Source organism: Mandrillus leucophaeus, unplaced genomic scaffold (genome assembly GCF_000951045.1).
Source record: "Mandrillus leucophaeus isolate KB7577 unplaced genomic scaffold, Mleu.le_1.0 Scaffold14, whole genome shotgun sequence".
NCBI classification, from domain to species: Eukaryota; Metazoa; Chordata; class Mammalia; order Primates; family Cercopithecidae; genus Mandrillus; species Mandrillus leucophaeus.
This window is the reverse complement of record NW_012101365.1, coordinates 3,673,452-3,700,372: the sequence shown is the minus strand read 5'-3', so window position 1 is coordinate 3,700,372 and position 26,921 is coordinate 3,673,452. Positions and strand designations below refer to the sequence as shown.

The window sequence follows — 26,921 nt, the reverse complement described above, 5'->3', positions numbered from 1 at the left end:
TTAGGGGAGAGTGCTATTGTATTTAGGGTAGTCAGCAAAGGCCTTTTTGACAAGGGAAAGAGAGACCTAAATCAAATGAGGACAAGAATATGCAGATGTCTAGGGAAAGAGCATTGCAACTGGAACAGCAAATGCAAAGAAGTAATACATTAGAAGTAATGGCAAAAACCACAATTACTTTTGCACCAACCTAATCAAACCACTAGGACTTGGTTGGCTCAGAGTGGGAGATGTGAGGTCTAGGCTGACCCCTTGAGTTCCTAGCTGGAGTGTTTGGCTTGCTGGTACTGCCAATGGAGAGAAGACATGTTATATTTGAGATGTCTATGGGGCATCTAGGAAATATCATCTGAAAGTCAGGGGACTGGTCTGGACTAAAGATACAAACTGGAATGTCATCAGCATGTAGACGATGCTTGAAAACATGAGAGTGGATGAAATCATCCAAGGGAACCATATACAGTCAAATAGACCTGGATTTTGAATCTTAGATCTGTCATTCACTATCTGTGTGACCTTGAGTAAGTTACTATACCTTTCTGAGCCTCACTTTTCTCGTCTTTAACTGGGTATTATCTTTTTGTAAAATGGTTACCACAGTGCTGGGCCCAGGGTAAATGCTCGATTATTATTATTCTAGCTCCAATAGTTACTAGCAGTGAGAAATTGAAGGTGATGCTTCTGCTCAGTGAGCCTCAGGCTCCCATTTGTAACTACTGCTCAGTGTACACCTACCCCACAGAATGGATGCTCAGGAAATGGTTGCTAAATAAACAAACAAATCTAAAAAATGAAAACAACAATACCTACTTAATACAATGGGTGAGAGAAGATTTTTACAAGATTTTTACAAAACTATATAAAGATTTTTACAAAACTATATAAAGATCCAGGTAAATGTTAATAAACTGTCTTAGGAAAAGTACCTAGCATTTAGAAGGTAGGCAATAATGTTAGTGTCGTCCCTTCTCCCCTTGTTTTTGATCCATGTAAATGTTAATAAACTGTCTTAGGAGAAGTGCCTAGCATTTAGAAGTTAGGCAATAATGTTAGTCCCATCCCTTCTCCCCTTGTTTTTCAACTCTTTTTTTTTATTTTTTATTTTAAATCTCTCCCTTTCTATCAGCTCCTTCCTTTCAGATTACAAACGTGCTCCGGTATCCTCTAATCTAATCCCCACTTCCTTGAGTCTTCTACCTTCCTCAAATCCTTGTTCCATCATTTTTTAATTTCACCAACTGTACCCTTTCTCAACCCAAAACACTCTTCAGTGAACAAACTCCACCTTTTGTTTGAGAAAAAAGAGTCCCAGCTTACCATTACTTTTAAAAAAACAAGTATTATTTACATAATTGTTAAAACAGGCCTGTGTAGAGATACTCACTTTAACATATATATGTATGTACTTTTTTCTACTGCAGTAATTCATTTCAAGAGAAATTTCATTATGTATCTTCTACAGAGCCCTAAACTGAGAGCGCCAGCGTATTCAAATAAACTCAGAGGTGTGGGAGGCTTCGGGCCAGTTCCTCATTAGTAGCCTCAGCATGGGGGCTCTGGAGACCAACGCAGAAGGTCTTCCAGGGAGAGCTGAAACGTTCAGATAAGTGAGCTCTGGGAAGAAGGGGTAGTCGGCTGGCTCTGGCAGGCTCACCCCTGGGGTAGAGCAAAGAGAACAGACAGGGGAGTTCTGAGAGGCACCAGAGCTATCTAAACTCAGGGGGATGGAACCGAGTGAGCGGCAGCGGTAATTGAGTTTCAGTTACCTGCAGGGTGGTGAAATAAAGTAGTAACTTCATCTGCCTGACAGGGGGAAGTTTAGAGGTGTCCTTGGCATACTCACAGTGAAATCCATCACCCTTTCACCATGTTGGGTGATAGCAACCGTATGGCGCTTCCTAGTGACAGCCAGTGTGCGTTCTGTTAGGCAGCACCAGCGCATTCCAGCTAATGAAGCACATTCCTGCAGGCCTGTCTCCTAGGGCTCTCCGAATCCTCTGTCTGCAAAGGAATGGCACCATGGGAAAATCTAGCACAGCCAGCATCAGCCATCACCCAAACTCAAAAGCGTCTTTGAACGGCAGAGAGGGGCCCATTTTCTTCTCTGCCTGGCCCAGGGCTGGAACCGTCCTCAGGTCACTTTTTGTGGGTCTGTACAAACGTGCCGACTGGCAGCGAGCCGTTCTTCACCTGAGCCCGGATTTCAGCTCGGTGCTTTAATGTGAAGACCAGGGCTCTCACCGTCCGCCGGTACGGCCCATTAATGAGGCGGGAGCAGAGATGAAACGTTTCCCGCTCAATATTTTCAACCAGTAGGTGATCCATCTAAAAAACAGCAAAATTATCAAATTAGAGCCTTACATTGCATAAGGATTAAAAGCAAGAGAGGCTGGAGCACTCTGCTCAGAGGCCTCCATTAATCAACTGAAATTCAAGGACATCTACTTCCTGTCACAAGAGAAACAGGAAGAGCAAATTAATTCCACCCTGGCAATTAAGGAACAAGGCCATGTGCTTTGTGACAGGGACCTCATTCACAACCCCTGCCGGGTGGTAATATTTGCCATTATAACAGGAAACTGGCCTGAACTAAGCAACGGGTACTGGGCCCTGTACTTTACCAACCAGGAAACGAAGACCAAGAATAATAAATCAGTATAACGGTTCATATTTTTTTTTGTTTTGTTTTTAGACTGCCTTTTAACTCCTTACGGCATTTTAGAAACATGGGGTCTGGATCCTAATATGTGTACAGAACAGTTCAAAAATCACTTTTCACATTTAATGCTCATAACTCCTATTATCACATTTTACAGATAGGGAAACAGGTTCAAAGGCAAAGGTTTAAGGTCTTACAATTACTAAGAGACAGAGCTGGGACTCTGACCTGGATCCCTCGACTCCAAAGTTCATGTTTTTTCCCTTTCACCATACTAATGGCCGCTTCAACATTCCGACAGAATGGTTGAGATTGGAGAGACGCCTGCAGTTTCCATTAAGCAGAGCAGGCCTAGGGGAGGGACCTGTAGCAATTCTGGGGTGGTCTGGCTCAGGCCCAAGCCATCTTGAGGTCCCAGACCTAATCAAAGCAGGAGAGATCTGGGACTTTGTCTACACGGTCTGAATCCAGGGTAGGTTGGATGCTGGTCCGAGACCGCCCCTAGCACTACCCTCCTTTCCAGGCCCATCTTCAGCTATTCCCCTCCCCAATCCTGACCACAGCCGGCCCTGAGCACTCCACTCTTGGCCGCTTTCACACACCTCTATGCCTCTGCACCAGCACATGTTCCCTTAGCAAGGCATACCTTTCCCTACGGAAAACACTCCTCTTTGTATGTCAAAGCCGAGGCAAGAACAACCAAACAAAAAGACCCCAGTGTAAAGGACTGAAAGTTCTTCAGGCTGCCACCATGCCCTGAGCTTCCCCTAGTCACTATCATGATATATTATAAATGAAGTGTATACTTTTATTTTACAGATACTGTCTCACTCTGTCACCCAGGCTGGAGTGCAGTGGTGTGATCAAAGCTTACTGCAGGCTCAAACTCATGGGCTCAAGTGATCTCCTGGCCTCAGCCTCCCAAGAGCTAGGATTATTACAGGCGTGCACCACCATGCCCAGCTAATTAAAATTAAAAAAAGAAATTTAGAGATGGGGTCTTGCTAAGTTGCCCAGACTGGTCTTGAACTCCTGGCCTCAAGCAATCTTTTTACCTTGGCCTCCCAAAGTGCTGAGATTACAGGCATAAGCTACTGCACCCAGCCAACGATCTATATTTTAAGTTTGTCTCTCCTAGTAGAAAATTCCTTGAAAATAGGAGACAAATTTATCTCTCTCACTTGCTTTTTTATCTTTAACCTTTCTCTCCCTCCCTTTGCCATTCATTCAAACATTCATTCAGCACTATATGCCATGCTCTGTGCTTGGGCTGAGCAATAAGCAGTGACTAAGGAAGGCTCAGTCCTTGGGCCCTTGGGCAAGCCTAGTCCAGTAGGACAGACAGACTGTGAACAGGGATTGCAAGGATCCTGTGCACCAGGAGAAAGGAGAGGAACCAGCACAGGGGAGAACACAGCCATGGCAAAGCAACCCAACCCAGGAGGGCAGTGCCTGGCTTCAAGAGGAAATGAAGTTTAATCTGAGACCTGGAGCATGAGTAGGATCTGGCTAAGTGAAACAGGTGTTTGCTTTGTGATAAATTCACTGAGCTGTACATATATGTTTGTTCTTCTGTGCAAAATGCAAAGTTCAAAAAAAGAAAAAACACACCCCAACTAAAAAGGGGTCACCTGACATTTAATAAAATGTCCTAACATGAGACAGATGAACCAAAGTAAGTAGAAAAAACAAACTTGTCAGACGTAAGGACCAAGCAAAGAGCAGAACAGGACTGAAAGAGACACAGAGAAACAGAGAGAGAGTGAATATCCAGGCCCAGACATCTGCCTTAGTCTAGCCGACAAAAGGTGCTCACAAAAGTTAGTGGTCCTAATGACAGACAGATTATTTCCACGGCTTGTGTTGGAGTGAGTGGACTTGGCGCCGTGGTTCTCTAGAACCCGGACTCCAAGTTTTTCAAGGCTTCCTGGGTGGGCACCGAACTAGCCCCCTGAGGCAGGCCTGGCACCAGACTACTTTAGGAAGCTGGAAAGGTGGCTAGCTGGCTATCCAGCATTTGTCCTGCAGCATTTGCTAGAAAGAAAGTTCCTTATCCTGGTGTAAGGCTGGTTAGTCTCTACTGGTGATTAGAGATACACTTAGCAAGAAGTCTTTTTTTTTTTTTTTTTTGAGGGGAGTGGTTATCAAAGAAGAAGGGTATATGTGTTTGTAAAACAAGTCATGGGCACTCCAGCAAATTATAGTACCCGTATTAAATTAAAAAAAAAAAAAAGAACTCTGAGAGTGTCTTGTAATTCACATACTTCATTCAGCAAATAGTTAACTGAATTGCTACTCTGGGTCTGGCCTGATCTTAGAGAGAGAGAGCAGAAAGGATGTGAACCCTGCCCATCACAAACTCACATCCCAGAAGTGGGTGGGAACCCAGGGGTAGGCAGCACGACAAGTGCTATGCCAGCAGTGTGGTGGTAATAGAAGGTAAGCATCTAACAATTCTCATGCATGCCTCTTGTTAAATGAAGACCAATCAGAATTAAGAAATGGAGAAAAATATGTGACATTAAAATCGTGATAGAAAATGATTCATCGTGTACCGTGTGTACAACAGGTTTGTTGCAAAGTGAAGAATACCTGTCTTGTAAGTGCCTTTGGGTAATCCAAACCCACCCAAGTTGGTGAGTCCTTTCCAGTGGGTCCTAATCTAGTGCTTTAGGTGAGCCCTTCTGGGTGGAAGGACCAGAGTTTCACTGAGTCCTTGAGAAAAGGGCTTTTGCTATGAGATAATTTGTATGAATGGGAATAAGGATAGGAACACTGGGAGAAACCTAGGGATTTATTTAGAAATCGATCCTTTCTCTGTATCTCTCATGAGCTGCCTCGTCTCTTTCTCACATGTTTTTGCTCTTCTCCATGGGCCTTACTCACTACCAATTCTAACTGCCTTATTCTCTCTTCCTATGCTACACATCTTTACTCACAACTCTGCCTCCTCACAACTCCTCCAACATCCTTTCTGTTCAACACTTGTTGTTGTTTTATTGGTATCTCCTAGTTCACACTTCCCAGAGACAGTCAGAATCCTTATTTGTTTGTGCCTGGGAGTTAAGTGTGTTATACAGCTTTCTAATTCTGGATGAACTGGCTATAGCTGGAGGAAGATATAAAACATGACCCCCTTGAGCTCCTTCATCAGTGGGAATTGGTGCCATAACCAATTAGTGATGTCTGTCACATGCGTAAGCTCTCTCAGGGCATGGGAACAGGGTCTTCTTCATATGTTTACCTTAAGTGTGGAACTTCCCACACTGTTTCGTAACTATTTATTTGTTTATCTTCCTCAGAAGACTATAAGGACTGCTAGAGTTGAAACCATGTTGTATCCATTTCTAAACTGCGCATGCCTAGCTAGCATAGGTTAGTGGCACATAGTAAATGTTCAACCAATATTTAGTAAATGAATGCCCTTCCTTCCCGTGTGTAACTCTTCTTTCTTGCTCTTCTAATAACATCATATACATAGCAGATAAAATATGTTTCTATTTTATGTGTATTTTCTAATTAGCAAAATCCTACGCCTCTGATAAAGGTGGGCTCCACTGCCATCTCTTTTACAAAACATTCCCAGATTCCCCCATCAGATTTAACTGCTCTGTACTTTGTGTGTTGATACTTGCTAGTACCATTATTTCAGACTGCCTCATATTTTAATTAATCATTTATAGGTTTTCAGTCAGGAGATAGTAAAGTTTTCTTAGGATAGGGAATGCGACTCATTCATGTTTGTCTTCTCCCCCAGCACCGAGTAGATCCTTACTAAACATCTGTTGAATTGAATAGCCACTGGAAGCAAACTTTGTGTGGGTTTTCCAATAGCATGATTGAATTTGTACATATCTACCCACACTTCTTTTTGACCACTTGAATACATTCATGAGAGAGCTGGTCAAAGCCAGGGGTGCAGTCTGAGGCCATTAAACAAAGAAAAACTAACAGTCCCATATGGGGACGTACCCCTGACCTGGATCTCATTAGCACCATCTGACAACCAACTGAGCCAACCAGCCAGTGTTTCATAACTCTTAATGATACAGGCTCACTTTGAGAATCAGGTTCATTTTTTTAAATGACATAATAGGAAAATGATCACAGGCCGTGAGGTAGGAAAGGAGAGTGGATAATGAGGAAGGGGAAGTAAGAGAATGACACCACAGGGGATGTTCATATGAGGAAAGATCTAAAAGACGGGGAAGAACAAAGAAGATCTGGAAGGGAGAAAGTAAAGGGGAATGGAGCCTGGGTTTCAACGATGGAGTTTTTATTCATCTATTCCACTATTCCAAGAACAAGGAAATAATCCCTGAATCTAGAAAGCAAGATCTGTAGGGTAATAAAGAGATGCACCTTTAGGCTGTGCGTATTATTCTTCATCTATGGCTTTCACTATTAAAGGATATGAGTGAAACAACATGGAAACATTTATTTTTCTACAAAAATGTAATGAGAAGATTTGGTATTTGCAATAACACATGCTAGGATCAAATTGTAGAGGCTTTTAAGTCACTGGGCCAATAACTTAAACCCAATGCTTTACTGCTGCCTGATTAAGTACATTTATGGAGATCTGATGTCTGATTTGAATGCACTCAACATTGGTTACTGTCAAAGACCAGATACTGAATTAGATGGTTCATTGATTTACTCTAATATGGAAATATCTCAGATGATGATAGGTGCTAAGAATTAACCTTATATAAAAGGGCTTGTATTTATATTCTCTGACATAACAAACTGATAAACATGCTATCAAATGCTGTTTATGCAAGGAAAGCAGAGTTATTATTTTTTTATTTTTATTTTTGGCTAAGGAAGACATTAAGATGCATACTTTTAATTTTTTAAATTTACTCTTTGAGAACAAAACCATTCAGCTATGCTTAATCTGATGTTTTTTCCAATTATGTTGGAAAGCACTAACAAATGTATCAGTTTTTTAACTTTGCTTTATAACACTTGAGTGCTTACCACTTGATGTGCCATTTAAAGGATAATTAATGGATAAACTAAAAGGATAATTATCATGGAGTTTAATATAGTAGGCAAACTGCTCATTAATCCTTACAAGCATAGCTTTGTTATTATCATTTACTTAAAAAGATACCACAGGGAACTGGTATTTACCACCACATTAACTATATATTATATACCCACACTGTATGTTTCTGCAATAATTTTGACTTATTTCAAAACTAAACTTTATTTAAAATAAATCTTGTTGGCTAATCGATACTCTGGAAAATCAGACTTATAACTTTCATATTTTGTTTTCTCTTCTAAGGGTTTAATACTCATATTAAAGCTTCCTTTAGGAAAAGTTAAGTGAACTTTCAGCATAGCAATTCACTGAACTATCAAATAGTCATTAAAAATTATAAACATGGGCCGGGCGTGGTGGCTCATGCCTGTAATCCCAGCACTTTGGGAGGCTGAGACGGGTGGATCATGAGGTCAGGAGATCGAGACCATCCTGTAACATGGTGAAACTCCATCTCTACTAAAAATACAAAAAATTAGCCGGGCGTGGTGGCGGACGCCCGTAGTCCCAGCTACTCGGGAGGCTGAGGCAGGCGTGAACCCGGGAGACGGAGCTTGCAGTGAGCCGAGATTGCGCCACTGCACTCCAGCCTGGGCAACAGAGTGAGGCTCTGTCTCAAAAAAAAAAAAAAAAAAACATAAACATGAAAAAATAAAGATATATAGAAAAGGATACACAAAATGACACTAAAATTGATCAAGATTAAAGAGAATACAAATGTAAATAATTACATCAATTTTCTGCAATGTTACTTAAATAATCAATAAAAATATCTTATGGAACTTTCGGCATATAATTCACTCTATATAAATCTCAGTTAATCATAACTTGCCCAACATTCATTTAAAAAACCATAACAATTTACCAAAAAAGGAAATGTGCCAATGTGTTAACAAGATTATGTCTGGGTTACATTTTTTTCCCTTTTATAAATTTTTCTCATTTTCTATTAGAAGTTTGTATTTAAAAATCCACAACTTTATTTATTTATTTATTTTTAAGGTTTCGAATGTACTTTATTTCTTCAATAATGCCATATCTTAATGGGTACACAGTGCTTTAACTTGGCATCAATTATGAGTTGTTTTTTAAACAATTCATTATTACACCAGCTGGGATGATTACCGATCTCTCCCTTCCTTTGGGGTGACTCTGCCAACAGGGGACAGGTTCCATTCTATTCCGATTTGTATTGCTACATATCTCCATACAGAAAGTGGCTCCACTAGCTAATACAGCACTACCGTATTTATCATGAAAATCAGGTGTACGTTTGTGGTGGCTCTGCCTTGCCATTGTTTGCTGAATGCTTTGAATTTGGAGGCAACTTAGTGCGTTTTTGACCAAGAGGAACATGGTGAAGGTGAAGACAGAACTGTGGCAATGCAGCTGCTGCTTTGGCGCAAATTCACTTCAGATCCAAAACTTTTTAAAATAAAGTAAATAAAATAAAAAATAAATAGTAAGTACTATAAATAAAGTAAATAAAATAAAAATACTATAAAAGTACTATAAATAAATAAAAGTACTATAAATAAAGTAAATAAAATAAAAAATAAAAAGTAAGTACTATATCACAAGTCTTTCTTTTGTGGATAAATAATTGAGATAGAACGGCAAAAAAATTTTTTAGAGACTGTAGTAACAGATCTAGCGTTTAAATCAGACTTCGGATTTGTTTCTTTTATTAATATTAAATTGTTCTCTAAGGATACTTTAGCAGAGTTGCTCTGGGATATCCTGGGATAAGGAAGAAACATGACTATTATATGTGTTATTTTCCAGCTTATAAGATTTGTTGTTTGATGATGACAATGAATATTATTATTAATGAGCAAAAATCCTTCTTCCAGGATGTATACCTCAAACCACGAACATCATCTGAATTGTAAGTCATGAAGATAGGGAGCATGTCTATCCAATCGATTTTATGACTTAAAACTAAAGATATGGCTGTTGACGAAAACTGGGGGATCTGAGTCTTTTCACTAGACAACTATTTATTTTACTATTGATATTCAGTCCATCACAGAATTTTTACTTCAGCGAGAAGGGAAGGAATTTTAAATGGGAAGTAACCAACATTCATTAAATAACTTCTAATCAGCAGGCACTACTATTCTTTTGCATATATGGTTCATTTAACCTTTTTAATACCTTAGGTGGTAGGACTTACAATCCTCATTTTACAGATTAAGAAATCAAGTCTCAGAAAATGTTAAGGTATCTGCCTAAGGTATCACAACTAGAATGTCAGGGTTTCAACCCCGGATCTTGCTAGTTCAAAAGCCTGCCTCCTACAACACTGTCTTCTGGAATGCTTATAAATCCAGAATCCTGAAAGAATAACTGGTTAAAATAAAGCCACAGCATTAAGACTATGAAATCTTAATTATGAAATCATGAGGCATTTAACCAAGAGCATCTACTAATCACATCCAACCAGGATATTCACTTTATTTTTCTTCTATTTTAAAAATTAATTATTATGGGTACAAAACAGTTGTATATACTTAGGGCATTACCTTTAATTCCAAGGCTTCTGAGAGTAATTTCTGGGCATTTTTCCTAAACGACTCGGTTTTGGGATCACTTCTAACTTCAATAGAAGGTCTATTTGAATGTTTTTCAATGAAAGTTTTCCACTCAGTGTAAACTTCTCTGGCAAGGGAAGCCACTTCTGAATCTGAGTGTTTACGCATCTTGTTCACAGTGTGACCTGGAACAGGAAGAGAAAAACCAAAGGAAAAGTTGTTACATCTTCTTCTGAAAAGTGCAGGACTAGATGGACTGACTGACGTGTGGTACTGAGAAAGTCATTCACACACCCAAGGATGTAAAGACTCTTGTGCAAAAGAAACCTGTTTCAAAAGGACTGAGATAATAAGATAATCACTGGGGGAGAACCAGCAGCCTAGCCAATGAATTAAGTCATAAACTAGAAGCAAAATCAATAGATTCTTAAAAAGAACAACAAAGGTAACTTCTTTAACCAAAAATTACTATAAAAGAAAATGAATTAAGCATTTATCTAGTTTTTTTGGGGAAGGGGGTACATACTATATTTCAAGACAACAAAATAGCCCTAGTTATTATGGGAATATTATTTAGCTAATAAATGTGAAAAGACTGATAGAATGAGAACATTTTTTTGTAGCCCTGATGAAATAATTCATTCAGAGACAATCATCAGTGGATGAACTAATTCAATGAGTCTGATGAGGAAATTTATAATGGAGGGATGAGCTGTCATCATCTAAACCCACTGTTCAGTGTTAGCATCCCTAAGAGTGGGACTATCAGACAGAAGAAACAGAAGTACTTCACACCCTCAACCTATGAAGTAGTCTTATCCTTTTCCCCAAAAGAAAAAGAACCATAATCCAGTTAGTCATTCAAAGCTAACTTCCAATCCACAGGAAATAGGAGAGACAGAGGAATAAATTAAATTATAGTATGAAGAAACAAGACAAATTCTGAATGTGGGACATTCTACAGGACAACAGACATGGTTTCTTCCACAGTCAGTGGTTCTTTTTGTTGTTGTTTTTCATTTGTTTTTCTGAAAAGGGGCTAGGGTTAGGGACTGAAGTAGATTAAAAGTCTCTTGAGTACAAACTAACAAATGCGATGCGTGATTCAAATCCCAATTGGAACAAACCAACTGTTAAAAGATATTTTGAGATAAACAAGGAATATGAATATGTACTAGATACTAAATTATACCAAGGAATAATTGTAAACTTTGTTAAGCACAATAACAATGATACTGTGGTTACATGAGAAAATACCCACATTTTTTAGAGATGCATACTGAAGTATGTAGAGTTCAAATGACAAAAGGTCTGAGATTCTGCTTTAAAATACCTCAGGAACAACATAAAAGCAAAAACAGAAAGAAGAAGTAGGGCAAAATCTTAATAGTTATTGAATCTAGATGAAGGGCATATAGGAGTTATAATATTCTCTTTATTTTTGTGTATGTTTGAGAATTTCATAATAAAAATGGAAAAAAAGGTGAAGGGTCAAAAATATCAATATGCAAAAGTACTTAGATAAAAATAAATGCCTAGAAAGGCTAAAGAAGTCAACTGAACACTGAAAACAAAGTTCAAAAAATGGAAGAATACAAGATACATATATATTTTTTAATTTTTAATTTTAATGAATGTTTTAATCCTGATCCATGGGTTGAATATAAGATAGATATATTTTTAAAAACCAGTAGCTTTCTTAAGTCAGCAACAGCCAGTCAGAACACAACAGGGGAACAAATCCTGTTTAAACTAGTAAAAACTATGCAGCACTTTGGAAAGCATGGACAAGAATGGGTGTGTGAGCATGCATGTGTGCTGTCTGTCTGTGCCCACTTCCTTAATGCTCTGGGATTCCTCCTTTTCCTCCATCCCTAGCCCCACTGCCCTGCCTTAGGGCATGTTGCCTCCAGATGACTATGAAGGTACCCTGGTTGACCTCTCTGGCTAAGTTTGGTACCCCTTAATGCCATCTTCCACACTGCAGCTAGGATAGCCTTTATTTATTTTTAGTGTTTTCTTTTTTAGGGACTTTTTTCCTAAAGCATAAATTTGACCATTTCACTCCTCCACTTAAATTCTTTGGTGCTATATCCACTCTTACCTCTTCATAAAAGTCCCTTCACAATCTGCCATCCTCCTACCTACTTTCTATCTTCATTTCCAGCTACTATCCACTGTCATCCAATACTCCAGCTACTTGCAGCTCCTAAAACATTTTATTTTTTATCTCTTTATTTTTGAGCACACACCCCAATGAACATTCTGTCTGCCTGAAATACTCTTACTTCTTTTTTATCTGGCCAACTTCCATTCGGCCTTTAAGACTCATTTAAGGGCCCCTTCCTCCAGGAATTCTTCCTTAATATCTCTAGTTTTGGTCAGTACCCCTGCTCTCTGCTTCCTTAGCACCTTGTGTTCTGTTTATCATGATAATTACTAGAGTTAGTTGTAATTATTTGATGGGTTATCTCTTTCGTTCACCAAATTGAGCTTCTTGCAGAAAGAGCTAACCTTAGGGGATGCTCATCTTTGTATCTCCAGCAGTGAGCATAGTGCCAGGAGATGGGAATCAGGAGAGCAGGCTGGTTGAATGAGAGACTCATATAAAGAATAACATACATTCCTACTACAATACATAACAGAAGATTTGAATAAAGGGAAAATATACCTTGTTACGAGATGGAAAAATCAGCACAAAAATGCCAATATAGAAATTAGTTGGCTGGGTGCAGTGGCTCATGCCTATAATCTCAACACTTTGGGATGTCAAGGTGGGAGGATCACTTGAACTCACAGGAGTTCAAGACCAGCCTGGGCAATATAGTGAGACTCTGTCTCTACAAAAAATAAAAAAAATTAGCCAGGTGAGGTGGCATATGCCTGTACTCTCAGCTACTTGGGAGGCTGAGATGGGAGGATGGCTTGAACCCAAAAGTTCAAGGCTATAGTGAGCTGTGATCATGCCACTGCACTCTAGCCTGGGCAACAGAGCAAGACCCTGCCTGAAAAAAGAAAATAAAAGAAACAAAAAAGAAATTAGTTTATAGATTTTATGTAATCTCAACCAAAAATCTCAGTAGGCTATTTTTATTAGACTACAACCAAATACTTCTACACGAATATAACTCAGCAAGTGTATAAAATGCTATTTTGAAAAAGAGGAGTTATGAGGCACAACTAGCCTCATATCTAAGATCTAAGATATTAGAACATATTATAAAGTAACAATGTTGAAAATGATATGGACCAACACCAAAAAAGAAAATGGATAGGAATAAAAATAATGAAGGCCGGAAACAGACTATAGTACATAAGAATTTAATACATAATGAAAGAGGCATCATTGAACAAAGGGAAGCAGAAAAACATTTTTATTTGAGAAAATGGTCAAAACATTTAGAAAATTTCTCCAATTATGCCAACTGCATAGCCCAATATTGTTTGATTCCTTTATTCTCCACACATTTATTGAAGGCCTGTTTGCTCTAGATACTATGCTAGGCACTAGTCATGTAGGGCTTAAACAAGAAATTGTCCCTGCTTTAAAGGTTCTATGAAGAGAATCCTGGAGTTGAAAAATAAAACTTTGAAGGGAAGACAGGGTAAAATAATATTGAGTCTTTAACTTCTCCCTCTAACCAATTATTTATCAAAAATTTGTACCTAGCCTTTCTATGGACCTGGGAAAGGAGTACATCAATACTCAGCATAAGGAGGAAGAGGAAGAGGAATGCAGAGCACTCATTAGAAATGTCTAAAGGTGCTTCCTAGCTAGCGGTGCTTAGGAAAGTGCATTCCAATACACATTACTTTAAAGCACAAAGCACCCCTGGATACTTTCCTCTTCTGGGTAGAGTTCTCCTTATCCCTGAGATTATTCATTCAGCAAGCAACATTTTATGCTCTTAGTCACTGTAGTAGATGCTAAAAATAAAATGATAAATAAGACAGTACAGGATGTCAGACCTAGATCCAGAGCATTTAAACACTTTTTTTTTTTTTTTAGATGGAGTTTTGCTCTGTCACCCAGGCCGGAGTGCAGTGGCCACCACGCCTGGCTAATTTTTGTAATTTTAGTAGAGACAGGGTTTTGCTATGTTGGTCAGGCTGGTCTCGAACTCCTGACCTCAGGTGATCCACCCACCTTGGCCTCCCAAAGTACTGGGATTACAGGCATGAGCCACCGAGCCCGGCCCATTTAAACACTTTTACCAGGCACTTACCTTATGTCTGGTGCTGAGGATACAGAGATGAGGAGGACACAGCCCCAGGAATTTAGCCTACATTTTACCTGCCAAAGTGTACAAAGAAGACACATGCACAGAAATATTCCTTCCAGTATTGTCTGTCATAGCAAAAAGCTAGGAATAACCTACAAGCTCATCATTAAGGGTCCTGTTTGTTAAATAAATTATAGTCCATTTAAACAATAACAACTTTGCAGCCATTAAAAACTAAAATAGGCTGGGCGAAGCACTTTGGGAGGCTGAGGTGGGTGGAACCCTGGAGGCCAGGAATTTGAGACCAGCCTGGCCAACATGGCGAAACCCTGTCTCTACTAAAAATACAAAAATTAGCTGGGCGAGGTGGTGAATGCCTGTAATTCCAGCTACTCAGGAGGCTGAGGCATGAAAATCGCTTGAACCTTGGAGGCAGAGGTTGCAGTGAGCCAAGATCGCACCACTGCACTCCAGCCTGGGTGACAGAGCAAGATTGTCTCAAAAAAAGAAAACAAAAAACCCAACAAAACACTAAACTAAAATAGCTCTACATGAAGTGACTGGAAAAATGATCAGTTTTTTTAGTCAAGTGAAAAAAGCAGGTCTCAGAGCACACACAATGTGAGCCAATGTTTATTTTTAAAACTACATATGTGTATACATATAAACAACATTTTTGTTTATATGCAAAGAAAAAAGTCTTAAAGAATTTACAATAAAATTATTAATGGTGGTCTCTTCTGAGTAGTGGGACTGTGTGTATCCATGCAGTTCAGCTCACAATCTCGTGGGCTGGCTCAACATGTCAACAAACCTAACAGCCTGGGCTGTGTTATAGTAGGGCAATATTCAGGTTTCTTCAGAATACAGATCCTTCCCTTCATAAGAGTCTCACGTTAACCTTTTCTCTCTCCAAGAAGGGCACTGCTGACCCAGCTTTATATATGAGAAACAATGCAGAAGTCCCTCACACAGAGAGTCCTTTGACTTGGTCGAATCCAGCGGTCCTTCTCCATCCTGACATTACTTGGCCTCTCTGTGGCATCTGACACTGGCTTTCTTCCTGAAATATTCTCTTGCACTGCTTTTGGAGACACCACCTGTTACTGGGTCTCTTCTTCGTTCTCTATCTCCTCTGCTGGCTGCTGCTCCTTTGTCCAATCTTTCATTATCTGTGAACCCCAGTTAGGGCATTGTCCTTGGCCTCTTTTCTTTCTCCACTTGCCTTCCCTGAGTAATCTTGCCCACTCCTGTGGTCCAGCTACCTACAGGCAGATGACTCCCAACTATGTGTTCCTAGCCAAAGGTTCCCACTGAACATGAGACCAAATATCCAGTCCCCTACTGGACATCTCCACCTGCTTATTCTGCAAACACCTCTAACTCAACATTTTTTGTCACAGAATGGCACCATCACCCACCCACCATTTTAGGATCCACTGTCTCTTTCAACCTTATGTTCATTCAGCCATTCCAAGTCATATAGATCTACTTCCTTAATTCTCCCTCTATCTTTTACTCTTCCTCCTCGCCTACTCTCCACTCTTACTGCCCTGATTCAGGTTCGCAACACTTCTCCACAGGTCTACTGCATTACTTTACTAACCAAACTCTGTCTCCAGTCTAGCCCTCTCCAATTCATCCTCTCTACTGAAGGCAAAATGACCTTTTTCGAACACAATTTGATCATATCATACTCTTAATAAAAATCCTCCGATGGCTCTCCATTGCCCTCAAATTAATTTCTAACATAGCATTAAAGCTCTGGATGACCTGGAATCTCTTTGGCCTCACCTGTCACCACGTTGCCCTCCTTCCTCCCTCCCCTCACTTTCACCCCTCCCACCCTTTTGCCTCTGTGCACTACCTTCTAGCCATAGACAGCAGCTTGCATGTCCCTGTTTGGGGTCATGCTGGCTGGCCTGCTCCTAATTCTGTGCCTTAGCTCATACCATGCCCTCTGCCTACAATACTTAAATGTCCATCTTATGCTCAAAATTGTAAATGTGTTGAGGGCAGAACCTCTACCTTACTTCAAGTTCTATTCCCAGCCCTCAGCATAGTGCCTAGCACAGAAGAGATGATCTATAAATGTTTGCTGAATTGAATCAGTTAAATAAAAAACATTTACATTTGACTTTCAAATTGGTTTTGTACTAACATTTGAATACAGATAGAGGTGATTAGGAAAATCACACAACTGCAAACAAAATAATGAAACTACACTGTAAAGAAATGAATCCAAAGGTGCTGAGAAAAGGAAAAGTTTCTAATTCTTATCCACCGCTGAGAATTTTTCCTGCTTATCACTCCAGGCTTTGTATGAATTATCTCATTTAGTTTTTATAACAATGACTTAAATACTGTTATTATATCTTTTTTTTACAAATGAGAAACCTAAACTCAGTAAGGCACCTTGCCCAAGGTCTCACAGCTAATAAGTATGGAAGCTAGGATTAGAACACAAGCAGCCTGACTCCACCTCCAGAGCCTGCACACTGAACCCCTAATACACTATACTTCTCTGTTATTAGGGACTGGCACACAGGAAGTCTTCAACAAGGCTCTATTAGATATATGAGATCTATGAGATACTGTTATTCACATTCTTGGTATACCAAAATCAGTAGAGCACAGGCCCTGAGAGGTGGCCAAAGGACAGAAAGCTTCAACTCACAGGTCCAGACAGTGGAGTCACTGCTTTTGGCCTGCAGGGGGCAGTACATCCCTCAGATAATCCCATAAGAGCCAGGCCCAAACTGGGACTGGTCAGGAGTCTTTTGCCAACACCAGCCAAACCAGCCCAGGAAGGGTAGGTAGGGCTGTAAAGGAGCCCAGTGGCGGATGCAAGACTTGCCAGCAAGAGGGAAGAATTTCCAAAGAAGACTAACAGCAAAAAGGCAATTCAGTCTGGGGCAAGAAAGAGAAGGAGTCTGGGAAACCCTCTACTAGACAAAAACAGAGCAGAATCATAAATTTCAGATCACAAAGGGAATTTCATGATAACATTAATAATGACAGGCTGGGCATGGTGGCATGCCTGTAATCCCAGCACTTTGTGGGGGCCAAGGCAGGAGGATTGCCTGAGTGCAGGAGTTTGAGATCAGCCTGGGCAACATAGTGAGACCCTATCTCTACAAAAAACTTTAAAAAATAAATAAATAAAAGAATTGACTGGGTGTGGTGGCACATGCCTGCAGTCCCAGCTACCTGAGAAGCTGAGGCAAGAGGATTGTGTGTGCCCAGGAGTTCGAGGCTGCAGTGAGCTATGATCATGCCATCGTACTCAGCCTGGGTGATAGAGTGAGACCCTGTCTCTAATAAAATTATAAAATAATCATAATGACAGCAATGACAGCTATTGTGCTAACCACTTTACATATATTAATTCATTTAATCCTTAGAACAACCCTATGAAGTAGCTGCTGTAGTTCCCCATTTTATAGGTAAAGATACCTGAGGTACTGAGAGGTGAGGTAACTTGCGAAAAACAACAAGAAGCCAGACCGGGTTTCATATATAAGCAGTCTGGCTCCAAAGCCCACGCTTTAACCCTCTACTATTCCCTCTGGTGATCAGATAGTCCTACATCCTCTGATTCAGATGAAAAAGATGAGGCTCCATGACCTTTCCCCAAGGTCACAAGTTGGCCAGTAGCTACATCAAGGAAGTTAATGATCTGCAAAAAGTCATTATTTGCTCCATGAAGTTTATGTTTTAAAGTAAGCAGTGCCACTGGCTGGTCTTATGACCCAGGTCAAGTTCCCGGGGTTTAAGGTTAGGGGATTTCTGCATCCCAGCACACTGTTAAGACAAATTCCCTGCAGGAAGCAGTCTTTTGCTCATTTACCAAATATTAACAAATACTCACAGACATTGGGATAGAATGTTGAGCAAGACAAGACCCGGAAAATCCAGACTAACCTGTATTCAAGGAGCTCTAGGAAAGTCAGGGGACAACACCTAAACAAACAAATGCACACAAAAAGGTGTTACAAGGGTCCTAAGATAGTATTGAAGGGGGAATCCCAAGGAGGGCCAAAAGGGCAGAGGAGTCAATTCAGCTGGTAAAGGGGTCAGGGAACATCACGAAAGAGGCAATGCTTATCCTGGTCTTAATAATAACTCAGCCAGGCGCAGTGGCTCACGCCTGTAATCCCAGCACTTACTAGGAGGCTGAGGTAGGGAGATCACATGAGGCCAGGAGTTCGAGAACAGCCTGGTCAACACGGTGAAACCCCATCTCTATTAAAAATACAAAAATTAGCCAGGCATGGTGGTGCACGCCTGTAATCCCAGCTACTTGGGAGGTTGAGGCATGGGAATCGCCTGAACCCAGGAGTCAGAGGTTTCAGTGTGCCAAGATCGCACCACCGGACTCTAGCCTGTCTGACAGAGTGAGACTGTCTCAAAAAAAAAAAAAAAAGAAAGAAAATTGGAGACCCCTGGTAATGAGCATCTCTCCATAGTCTCTGCATCACCTCACTCAGGAACCTTCTTGCAGAGCCCTGAGAACGAAAAGCATCACACTCAGACAATGCTGATTTAGTTGGTGACTAAACTCCCAGTTCAAAGGCAACAAGCGCTGGATGTGCTGGCGCTGCTGTCAGATTTTTTGAAGGGCCTTTGCAAAACAAAAAATAATAATAATGATGATAACTCAAGGGGACAGGAATAACACAAGAAGTAGAGTGAACAAGAGCACAGAAGCCTGAAACGCATAGCATAGCATAATTTGAGGAGTATAGTAGACACAACAATGGTCCCCAATAATGACTATGCCCTAATCCTCAGAACCTGTGACTATGTTACCTTACACAGCAAAAGCGACTCCATAGATGTGATTAAGGTTAAGTACCCTGAGATGGAAAGATTAGCCTGGCTTTTCCAGGTGGGCCCAATCTAGTCACATGAGTCCTTAAAAGTGAAGAAAAGGCAGAAAGATGGGTCAGAGATCAGATGTGAGAAGAATTCAACCGACCATTGCAACTTTTGAAGATGGAGGAAGGAGATCACAAGCCAAGGAATGCAGGCGGCCTCTAGAAACTAGAAAAGGCAACTAGTCTAGGAAACGGATTGTCCCCTAGAGCCTCCAGAAAGGAATGCAGTCCTACCATCATTTTGATTTTAGCTTTTTATTCATTTTTAGGTTTCAGGAGATGGCATAACATGGTATAAGAATATTTTAGCTGGCCGGGCGCGGTGGCTCAAGCCTGTAATCCCAGCACTTTGGGAGGCTGAGACGGGCGGATCACAAGGTCAGGAGATCAAGACCATTCTGGCTAACACGGTGAAACCCCGTCTCTACTAAAAATACAAAAAACTAGCCGAGCGTGGTGGCGGGCGCCTGTAGTCCCAGCTACTTGGGAGGCTGAGGCAGGAGAATGGCGTGAACCCGGGAGGCGGAGCTTGCAGTGAGCTGAGATCCGGCCACTGCACTCCAGTCTGGGCGACAAAGCGAGACTCTGTCTCAACAACAACAACAATAACAACAAAAAAAAAAAAAAACAAAGAGTATTTTAGCTTTGTCATTTATTATTTGGTTGTCTAACCTGGAGAAAGTTATTTTAAACTCTCCAAGCCTCAGTTTTTCCATTTGTAAAATGGAAAAAAATTACCCTTACTTTCCAGAGCTGTTATATAGATCAAACAAGGTCATAGATGTGAAAGTACTTTGTAAGAAGAGGGGTTTTGTTGTTGTTGTTAAACAATCATAAACAAAAATACAGCATCTCTGAAATCAGATATGACTGACAAAACTTTTCCCAGAATATTCATATATACAGTATTGCAAAAATGGAGCATGCCTGCTCACCAGCTTAAGAGTACAAGGCCTAACTCCACTGCCTGATCAGCTATTTACTCGATACCCCATGCTCTTTGGTTTCCTTGATAATAAAGGTATCCACTCACAGAGGCCTTATCACTGCCAGCTCCAAAGGCTTTTTGCTAGTTGGCCCTCAACTTCCCAGACCACTTGAGGACACCGAGGCCACTCATTTCCCCTGCCTCTAAGAACAGTCTTTGGTCTCCATGTCCATGTACTGCTCTGGCTCTCTTCCTGTCTAACCACACTTCCTTAGTCTCTTTATCTGGCTCCTCTTCTTCCTCCCACTTCCCCAGCATAGATTTTCTCCCAGGTTCAGTCCTTCAGCCCCTTCATCTTTCCCTTTACTTAGAGAATTCATCTACTAAAGTGATTGTAAGCAAACACTTCCTGGCAGATGACTTCCAAATAAGTATTTCCAGTCTAAATTTTGCATCTGAGCTTGAATCCCACATCTCCAACCGCCTGGTGGACATTTCCACTTAATGGGTTTATGTGAGAACAAAACTCTAGGGACACTGACTCAAATGGAAATACTGAGAGAAAACTCCCATTTGAGGTATATAAGAAAAGGCACTAAGTTCTGATTTAAAAGAGTTAAATTCAAGCAGATGGCAGAATCCATAGAGCCAGTCCAATAAAATAAAGGGACATATGGCTGGGGTCCAGGGCACAATGGCAGTCTGCTAACCAGGAAGGAACACTGCCCCAGGAGACCTGGGTTCTCATTACCTCTCTGGTGCTAACTCATAAGGTGGCCCTGGATAAGTCACTTCATCTCTCTGGGTCTCAGTTTCCCTGTTTATAAACTGAAGTAGGTAAATGGATTTAAACGGTTATGATACTGACATTTACAAAGCTCATAGAAATATATAAGAAAAATTATAAGATCTCAGCAGTAAATGTACAAAGAACACGAAAAGTTTACAAAAAAAAGAAAAAGTGCCAAAAAAATGTATGGAAAACAATTCATTCTATGCGGCACATGAAAACAAGATGCTATTTTTACCTCTTAAATTTGTAAGATTTAAGAAAATGGTAGGAATGTAAATTGGAAAAACCTTTCTAGAAATCTAAGATTCAAAAATGGATCAGAATAGGAGATGCATATCCAAGAGGTATCTGAATTAAGGCCTCAGTTAAGCTGGAGACATGGACAAGTGCTCTAAAAAAGCAGCAAAAGACTAAGGGCTGAGCTTTATGGAAAAGCACCCTGTTAGGGGAGAGAGAACAAGGACTGAAGAAATACAGAAAGAAACAAGGACACAGAAGGCAAGAAGAGCTATAGAGAAAACTTGTTCAACTTTGTCATTTTCACTCATTTGAGGACTATATCCTGAGCTCCTGCTGTATGCCACTAATGCTTGAAATACACTGGTAAATAAAATGTAACTTCTGCTGGCACAGAGTTACTGTCTAGCAAATAAAAAAATAAAGAAGTAAATAATTAAATAGGTGATTACAAACTGAGATAAGAGCTACGAAGGTAACAAACAGTTTAAAAATAGATACAGAACTGGCAACCAGTTCAGTGTCATTTATGTCAACAGAAAGGGAGTATCAATGGTCTCAAATTCACAGTCTGGGAAGATGAGAACTCAGACAAGACCATTGGATTTGGATAGAATGAAATTACTTGTGTCCTGAGAGAATAGTGGTTGCGCGAGAAGCCAGCTTGGAACGCTGTTCCCAAAGGATTGGGCAGGCCAGAAATGGGAGCTGCGAGTAGCCAACATTTTTAAAGGAATCTGGTTATAAAAAGAAGGGAAATAAGGTGTTTGGAAAAGGTGGCAAAGACAATTAAAGGGGAAGATTTGTGCTTGTCTGAAAGCAGCAAGAGTGAGCCAGTGGAGAGGATAAGGGTGGCAACATAGCGAGAGGCATCATCGGGGCATCCCCATTTTCCCTCACCTCCACGGTCAATTCCTTAAATCCAGCCCGTTCTCCCTGATAAGATTTCTCTAAGGAGCTATTTCATTTCTCCATTCTCTCAGTCCTCCAAGCCTTCATCATGTCTCACCTCAACATTTACAGCCATACCTCATCCTCATGGCTCACTTCCTCACCTCCTTCAAGTTTCTGCTCAAATGTCATCTCTCAATGAGGCCTACTCCCACCCACACCATCCACATTCTCCATCCCCCCAACTTGTTGACTTTTTCTCTTGCACAGCACTTTTCATCTTCTAACATAACTACACAATTTGTTTATTATGTTTACTCTTTATTGCATGTCTCCTCACTAAGCTTCACAAGGGTAGAGATTTTTGTCTTGTTTTGATCGCATGTATCCAGAACACTGCCTGGCACATGAGTGAATACCTGAATGATCCCTATCTGATATCCTGATTTCTACCTGATCTTTCTCTATTAACACCCTTTTCCTATGCATTTTCCCTTGGTCACCAGAAACACTCATCATGTCATCCTATAGTTAACATTAAATGGTTCCAGTAACAGCTGTTTCTCAAGCTCATAGATTGCTAAGAAGATACCCACCTTCACTGCAGTGCTATTCACAATAGCAAAGACATGGAATCAATTGAAATGCCCATCAATGACAGACTGGATAAAGAAAATATGGTACCGATACACCATGGAATACTATGTAGGCATAAAAAAAGCACAAGATCATATCCTTTATGGGAACATGGATGGAGCTGAAGACCATTATCCTTAACAAACTTAACGCAGGAACAGAAAACCAAATACTGCATGTTTCACTTATAAGTGGGAGCTAAATGATAACTCATGAACACAAAAAAAGGAACAGACACTGAGGCACTGAGGTCTACTTGAGGGTGAAGTGTGGGAGAAGGGTAATGAGCAGAAAACATAACTATCGGGTACTAGGTTTAATACCTGGGTAACAAAATAATATATACAACAAGCCCCCATGACATGGGGAGTTTACCTATATAACAAACCTTCACATGTACCCCCAAACCTAAAATGAAAGTTAAAAAAACAAACAAAAAAATACTCATAAAATAAAATTTTTTGTTGTTGTTTTTGTTTTTGAGACAAGGTCTTGCTCTGTCGCCCAAGCTGGAGTGCAGTGGCATGATCTCAACTCACTGCAACCTCTGCCTCCCGGGTTCTCCTGCCTCTGCCTCTCGGGTTCTCCTGCCTCAGCTTCCAGGGTTCTCCTGCCTCAGCGTCTCGAGTAGCTAGGACTACAGGCACGCACCACCACACTCAGCTAATTTTTATATTTTTAGTAAAGACGAAGTTTCACCATGTTGGCCAGGCTGGTCCCAAACTCCTGGCCTCAAGTGATCCACTTGCCTCGGTCTCTCAAAGTGCTGGGATTAGAGGCGTGAGCCACCGCGCCCAGTCAAACAGGTTTCTTTATTGTAGGATTTCATCTAGCCTATTAAATGAGAAAGTATACTGAAAACCTCTAAGGGAGAGGAAACAGTGATGCGGCATTTTCCAAGCTTTATTTGAACCCAGGACACTTTCTTCAAATAACATCTCACCGGACCAGAGTTCTAAGAAATCCACACTTGAAAACAATGACATCTGGGAAAAGTCCATACCCTAATGGCTAGCTTTTAAGTTTCTTTATAATCAGGCCCAATTGCTATCCACCCTTGCCCATTCCAGCCATTACATTGTAGCATGTTGTTTTCAGGATTTTCAAGCTTCCATTCCTTTACTCATGTCTCTGCCTGCAATGAGCCAGATCTCATTTTGACCTAGCAAAATCCCATCACTTCTATAAAAATCCTTCTCCACTTGCCTAGACAGATATTCACTGTCTCCCCTGTATTCCCACAGACCTTTGTACATCCCTTGATTTTAGCATTTTCACGTCAATCATTATTATACACCTGAATGCCTATTTTTCCAGAGAATGTGGGCGCCTTACAAACATGAACCATGCATTATTCTGTAGCACACAGCATAAGGCATAGGACAAGGAAGGTGCTCAGTATGTGTTGAATGAATGAATGAATATAGATTCTATAAAACACAGATCAAATGATGATCCAAGGCTCTTGCTAATCCTCATCTTGGTTATCAATCTTAACAATTTAAGGGGCTCACCCTGTTATTATTCTCCTACATTAACTTCTCTCACTCTACAGAATCTTTGCCATTAGCATTCAACATGTTAGGATCCTTTTCCATCTTAAAAAACAGAACTTTCTTCAATCCCACATTCCCTTTCTGATATTGTCACCTCTCTTTTCTTTTAATACCAAACTTCTTGAAAGAGTTGTCTATTTTGTTTCATTTTCATACATCTTCTTCACTCCTCAAGCTTCTGCCCCTAACCTTACTTCTGAAATGGTCCTAAGCAAGATCATTAATGACTTCATTTTGCAAAATCTAATGTGCAATTTTTAGATGTAGCTTATTCGGCACTTTGACAAGAATGGACAAAGCTAACCAATCCCCTCCTAGAAACACTCTTTCCTTTGCAATCTATGACAGCATTCTTTTGTTTTCTTTCTGTTTCTTTGGTCGTACCTTCTCAGTTTCTTCTGTAAGTCCTTAAATACTGGTGTGCTTCTGGATTTTAAACTCAGCTCTTGGGTCTTCTTAACTTATATACTCATCCTAGGCAAGCTTATGTACTATTTTGTTTTTTGTTTCTTTTTTTGAGACAGAGTCTCGCTCTGTCACCCAGGTTGGAGTGTAGTAGAGCGATCTCAGCTCACTGCAAGCTCCGTCTCCCGGGTTCACGCCATTCTCCTGCCTCAGCCTCCCAAGTAGCTGGAACTACAAGCGCCTGCCACCATGCCCGGCTAATTTTTTATATTTTTAGTAGAGACAGGGTTTCACCATGTTAGCCAGGATGGTCTTGATCTCCTGACCTCGTGATCCACCTGCGTCAGCCTCCCAAAGTTCTGGGATTACAGGCGTGAGCCACTGCGTGCAGCAGCTTATCTACTATTATCACACCATTTCCCAGGTCTATGCTGATAATGACTCCCCAGTGTATAGTTACAACCTTTCCTTAGCTTCACTCTTGTATTTCTAGCATTCTGTTGGACATTCCTTTTGGGATGTTCCACAGAATAAGTCTAAAATGGAACTTATTATTCCCTCCACCTCCAAACCTGCTGTTTCTTATCTTAATGAGTGGTACTGCCATCCACCTACTTGTCCATATCAGAAACCTAGCCCTCAGCCTTCACTGCTTCATCTTCATTCCCAACATCCAATCAATCTACAAGTCCTTTGGATTTATTACATGTATGTCTCTTGACTCCAACTACAATTTCTTCATCTCCATGATTACTACTCCATCCAGGCCACTCTCATTTCTTATGCAGATGTTTTAGGAGCTTCCTAACTGAGCTTCCTGCCTCTAGGTTTGCTTGTGTCCAACACTTTTCCCACATGGCAACCAGATAGATTTTTCTAAACTGAATATGTCATTCCTCCATTCAAAACTCTTCAGTAATAATTCTACTATCTTTAAGATAAAGACCAAACTCTCAAGTTTTATGGCAGACTAAAGCTACTCTTTCACTGCAGTATTACTAGATCCTGGATAAAAGCCACCTAACCCCAACAAAAAAGTTAGCAGAGGCTAGAAGGGTGCACTCAGGGAGTGGTAGGGTTATCCTAAGGGCTGATATCAGTAGCAATGCTGCTGAAATACTTAGCTTTGGGCCAGCAGTGATGAGGGGAGCTAATCCTCGGCACTCTCATACTGAGGTGAGATCCTTAAGAGGTGTGCTAAAGTATTCCAGGTCAGAGATGGCCTCTGACTGTTGGCAGAAACAAAAGAAGTTAATCCCCTTTGGAGGGAAGCTTCTCAGTTTAGACCCACAGAATTCCTACAGATAGAAATACAGGCTGGGCACAGTGGCTCATGCCAGTCATCCCAGCATTCCGGGAGTCCAAGGCAGGAGGATCACTTGGGTACGAGAGTTCAAGACTAGCCTGGGCGAGACCCTTTCTCTATAAAACATTTAAAAAATGATCCAGGCATGGTGGCATCTACCTGTAGTCCCAGCTACTCGGAAGGTTGAGGCAGGAGGATCCCTTGAACCCAGGAGTTCAAGGCTGCAGTGAGCCATGACTGCACCACTGTACTCCGGCTTGGGAGACAGAGTAAGACCCTGTCTCAAAAAAAAAAAAATAAAGTTAAAAGAAAAATAGAAATACAATAATGAGTTTGCAATTAAAAATCAACAAGCACATGGGAAGGCAAGTACCATCAGTCAGCAGAAACAATAAACAACAGATTTAAATCCCCAAGAACCATAAATATTAGAATAGTCAGATGAATACAGAAGAGCTAGATATTAAATGTTTAAGAAATAAAAGGCACAATCACAAGAATGCACCAAAAAAATTTTATAGAAAACATTTTGGGGCTGGGTGCAGTGGCTCACACCTGTAATCTCAGCACTTTGGGAAGCCAAGGCCAGTGGCTCATGCCTGTAATCCCAGCACTTTGGGAGGCTGAGGCAGGCAGATCATGAGGTCAAGAGATCGAGACCATCCTGGCCAACATGGTGAAACCTCTTCTCTACTAAAAATACAAAAATTAGCTGGGTATGGTGGTGCGTGCCTGTAGTCCCAGCTACTAGGGAGGCTGAGGCAGGAGAATCACTTGAACCCAGGAGGCAGAGGTTGCAGTGAGCCGAGATCACACCACA

At 40.7% G+C, this 26,921-nt stretch overlaps 1 protein-coding gene and 1 pseudogene across 2 annotated transcripts in view; both read right to left on the bottom strand.

Moving 5' to 3' along the window:
• Positions 1-1,319: 1,319 nt before the first annotated feature.
• The window catches only part of TCEANC2 (transcription elongation factor A (SII) N-terminal and central domain containing 2), a 52,040-nt gene continuing 26,438 nt past the window's right edge, over positions 1,320-26,921 (bottom strand). The window contains exons 4-5 of the mRNA XM_011973803.1: positions 10,238-10,431; positions 1,320-2,325 (exon numbers count right to left, since the gene is read on the bottom strand). Of these exons, the coding sequence (XP_011829193.1) occupies positions 2,137-2,325; positions 10,238-10,431 (383 nt within the window). The 3' untranslated portion in view covers positions 1,320-2,136. The remainder of the gene's footprint in view (positions 2,326-10,237; positions 10,432-26,921) is intronic.
• LOC105534886 lies at positions 8,707-9,102 on the bottom strand (annotated as a pseudogene). Its single transcript, XR_001005345.1, has one exon. The product of XR_001005345.1 is annotated as a cytochrome c oxidase subunit 7B, mitochondrial pseudogene (transcript).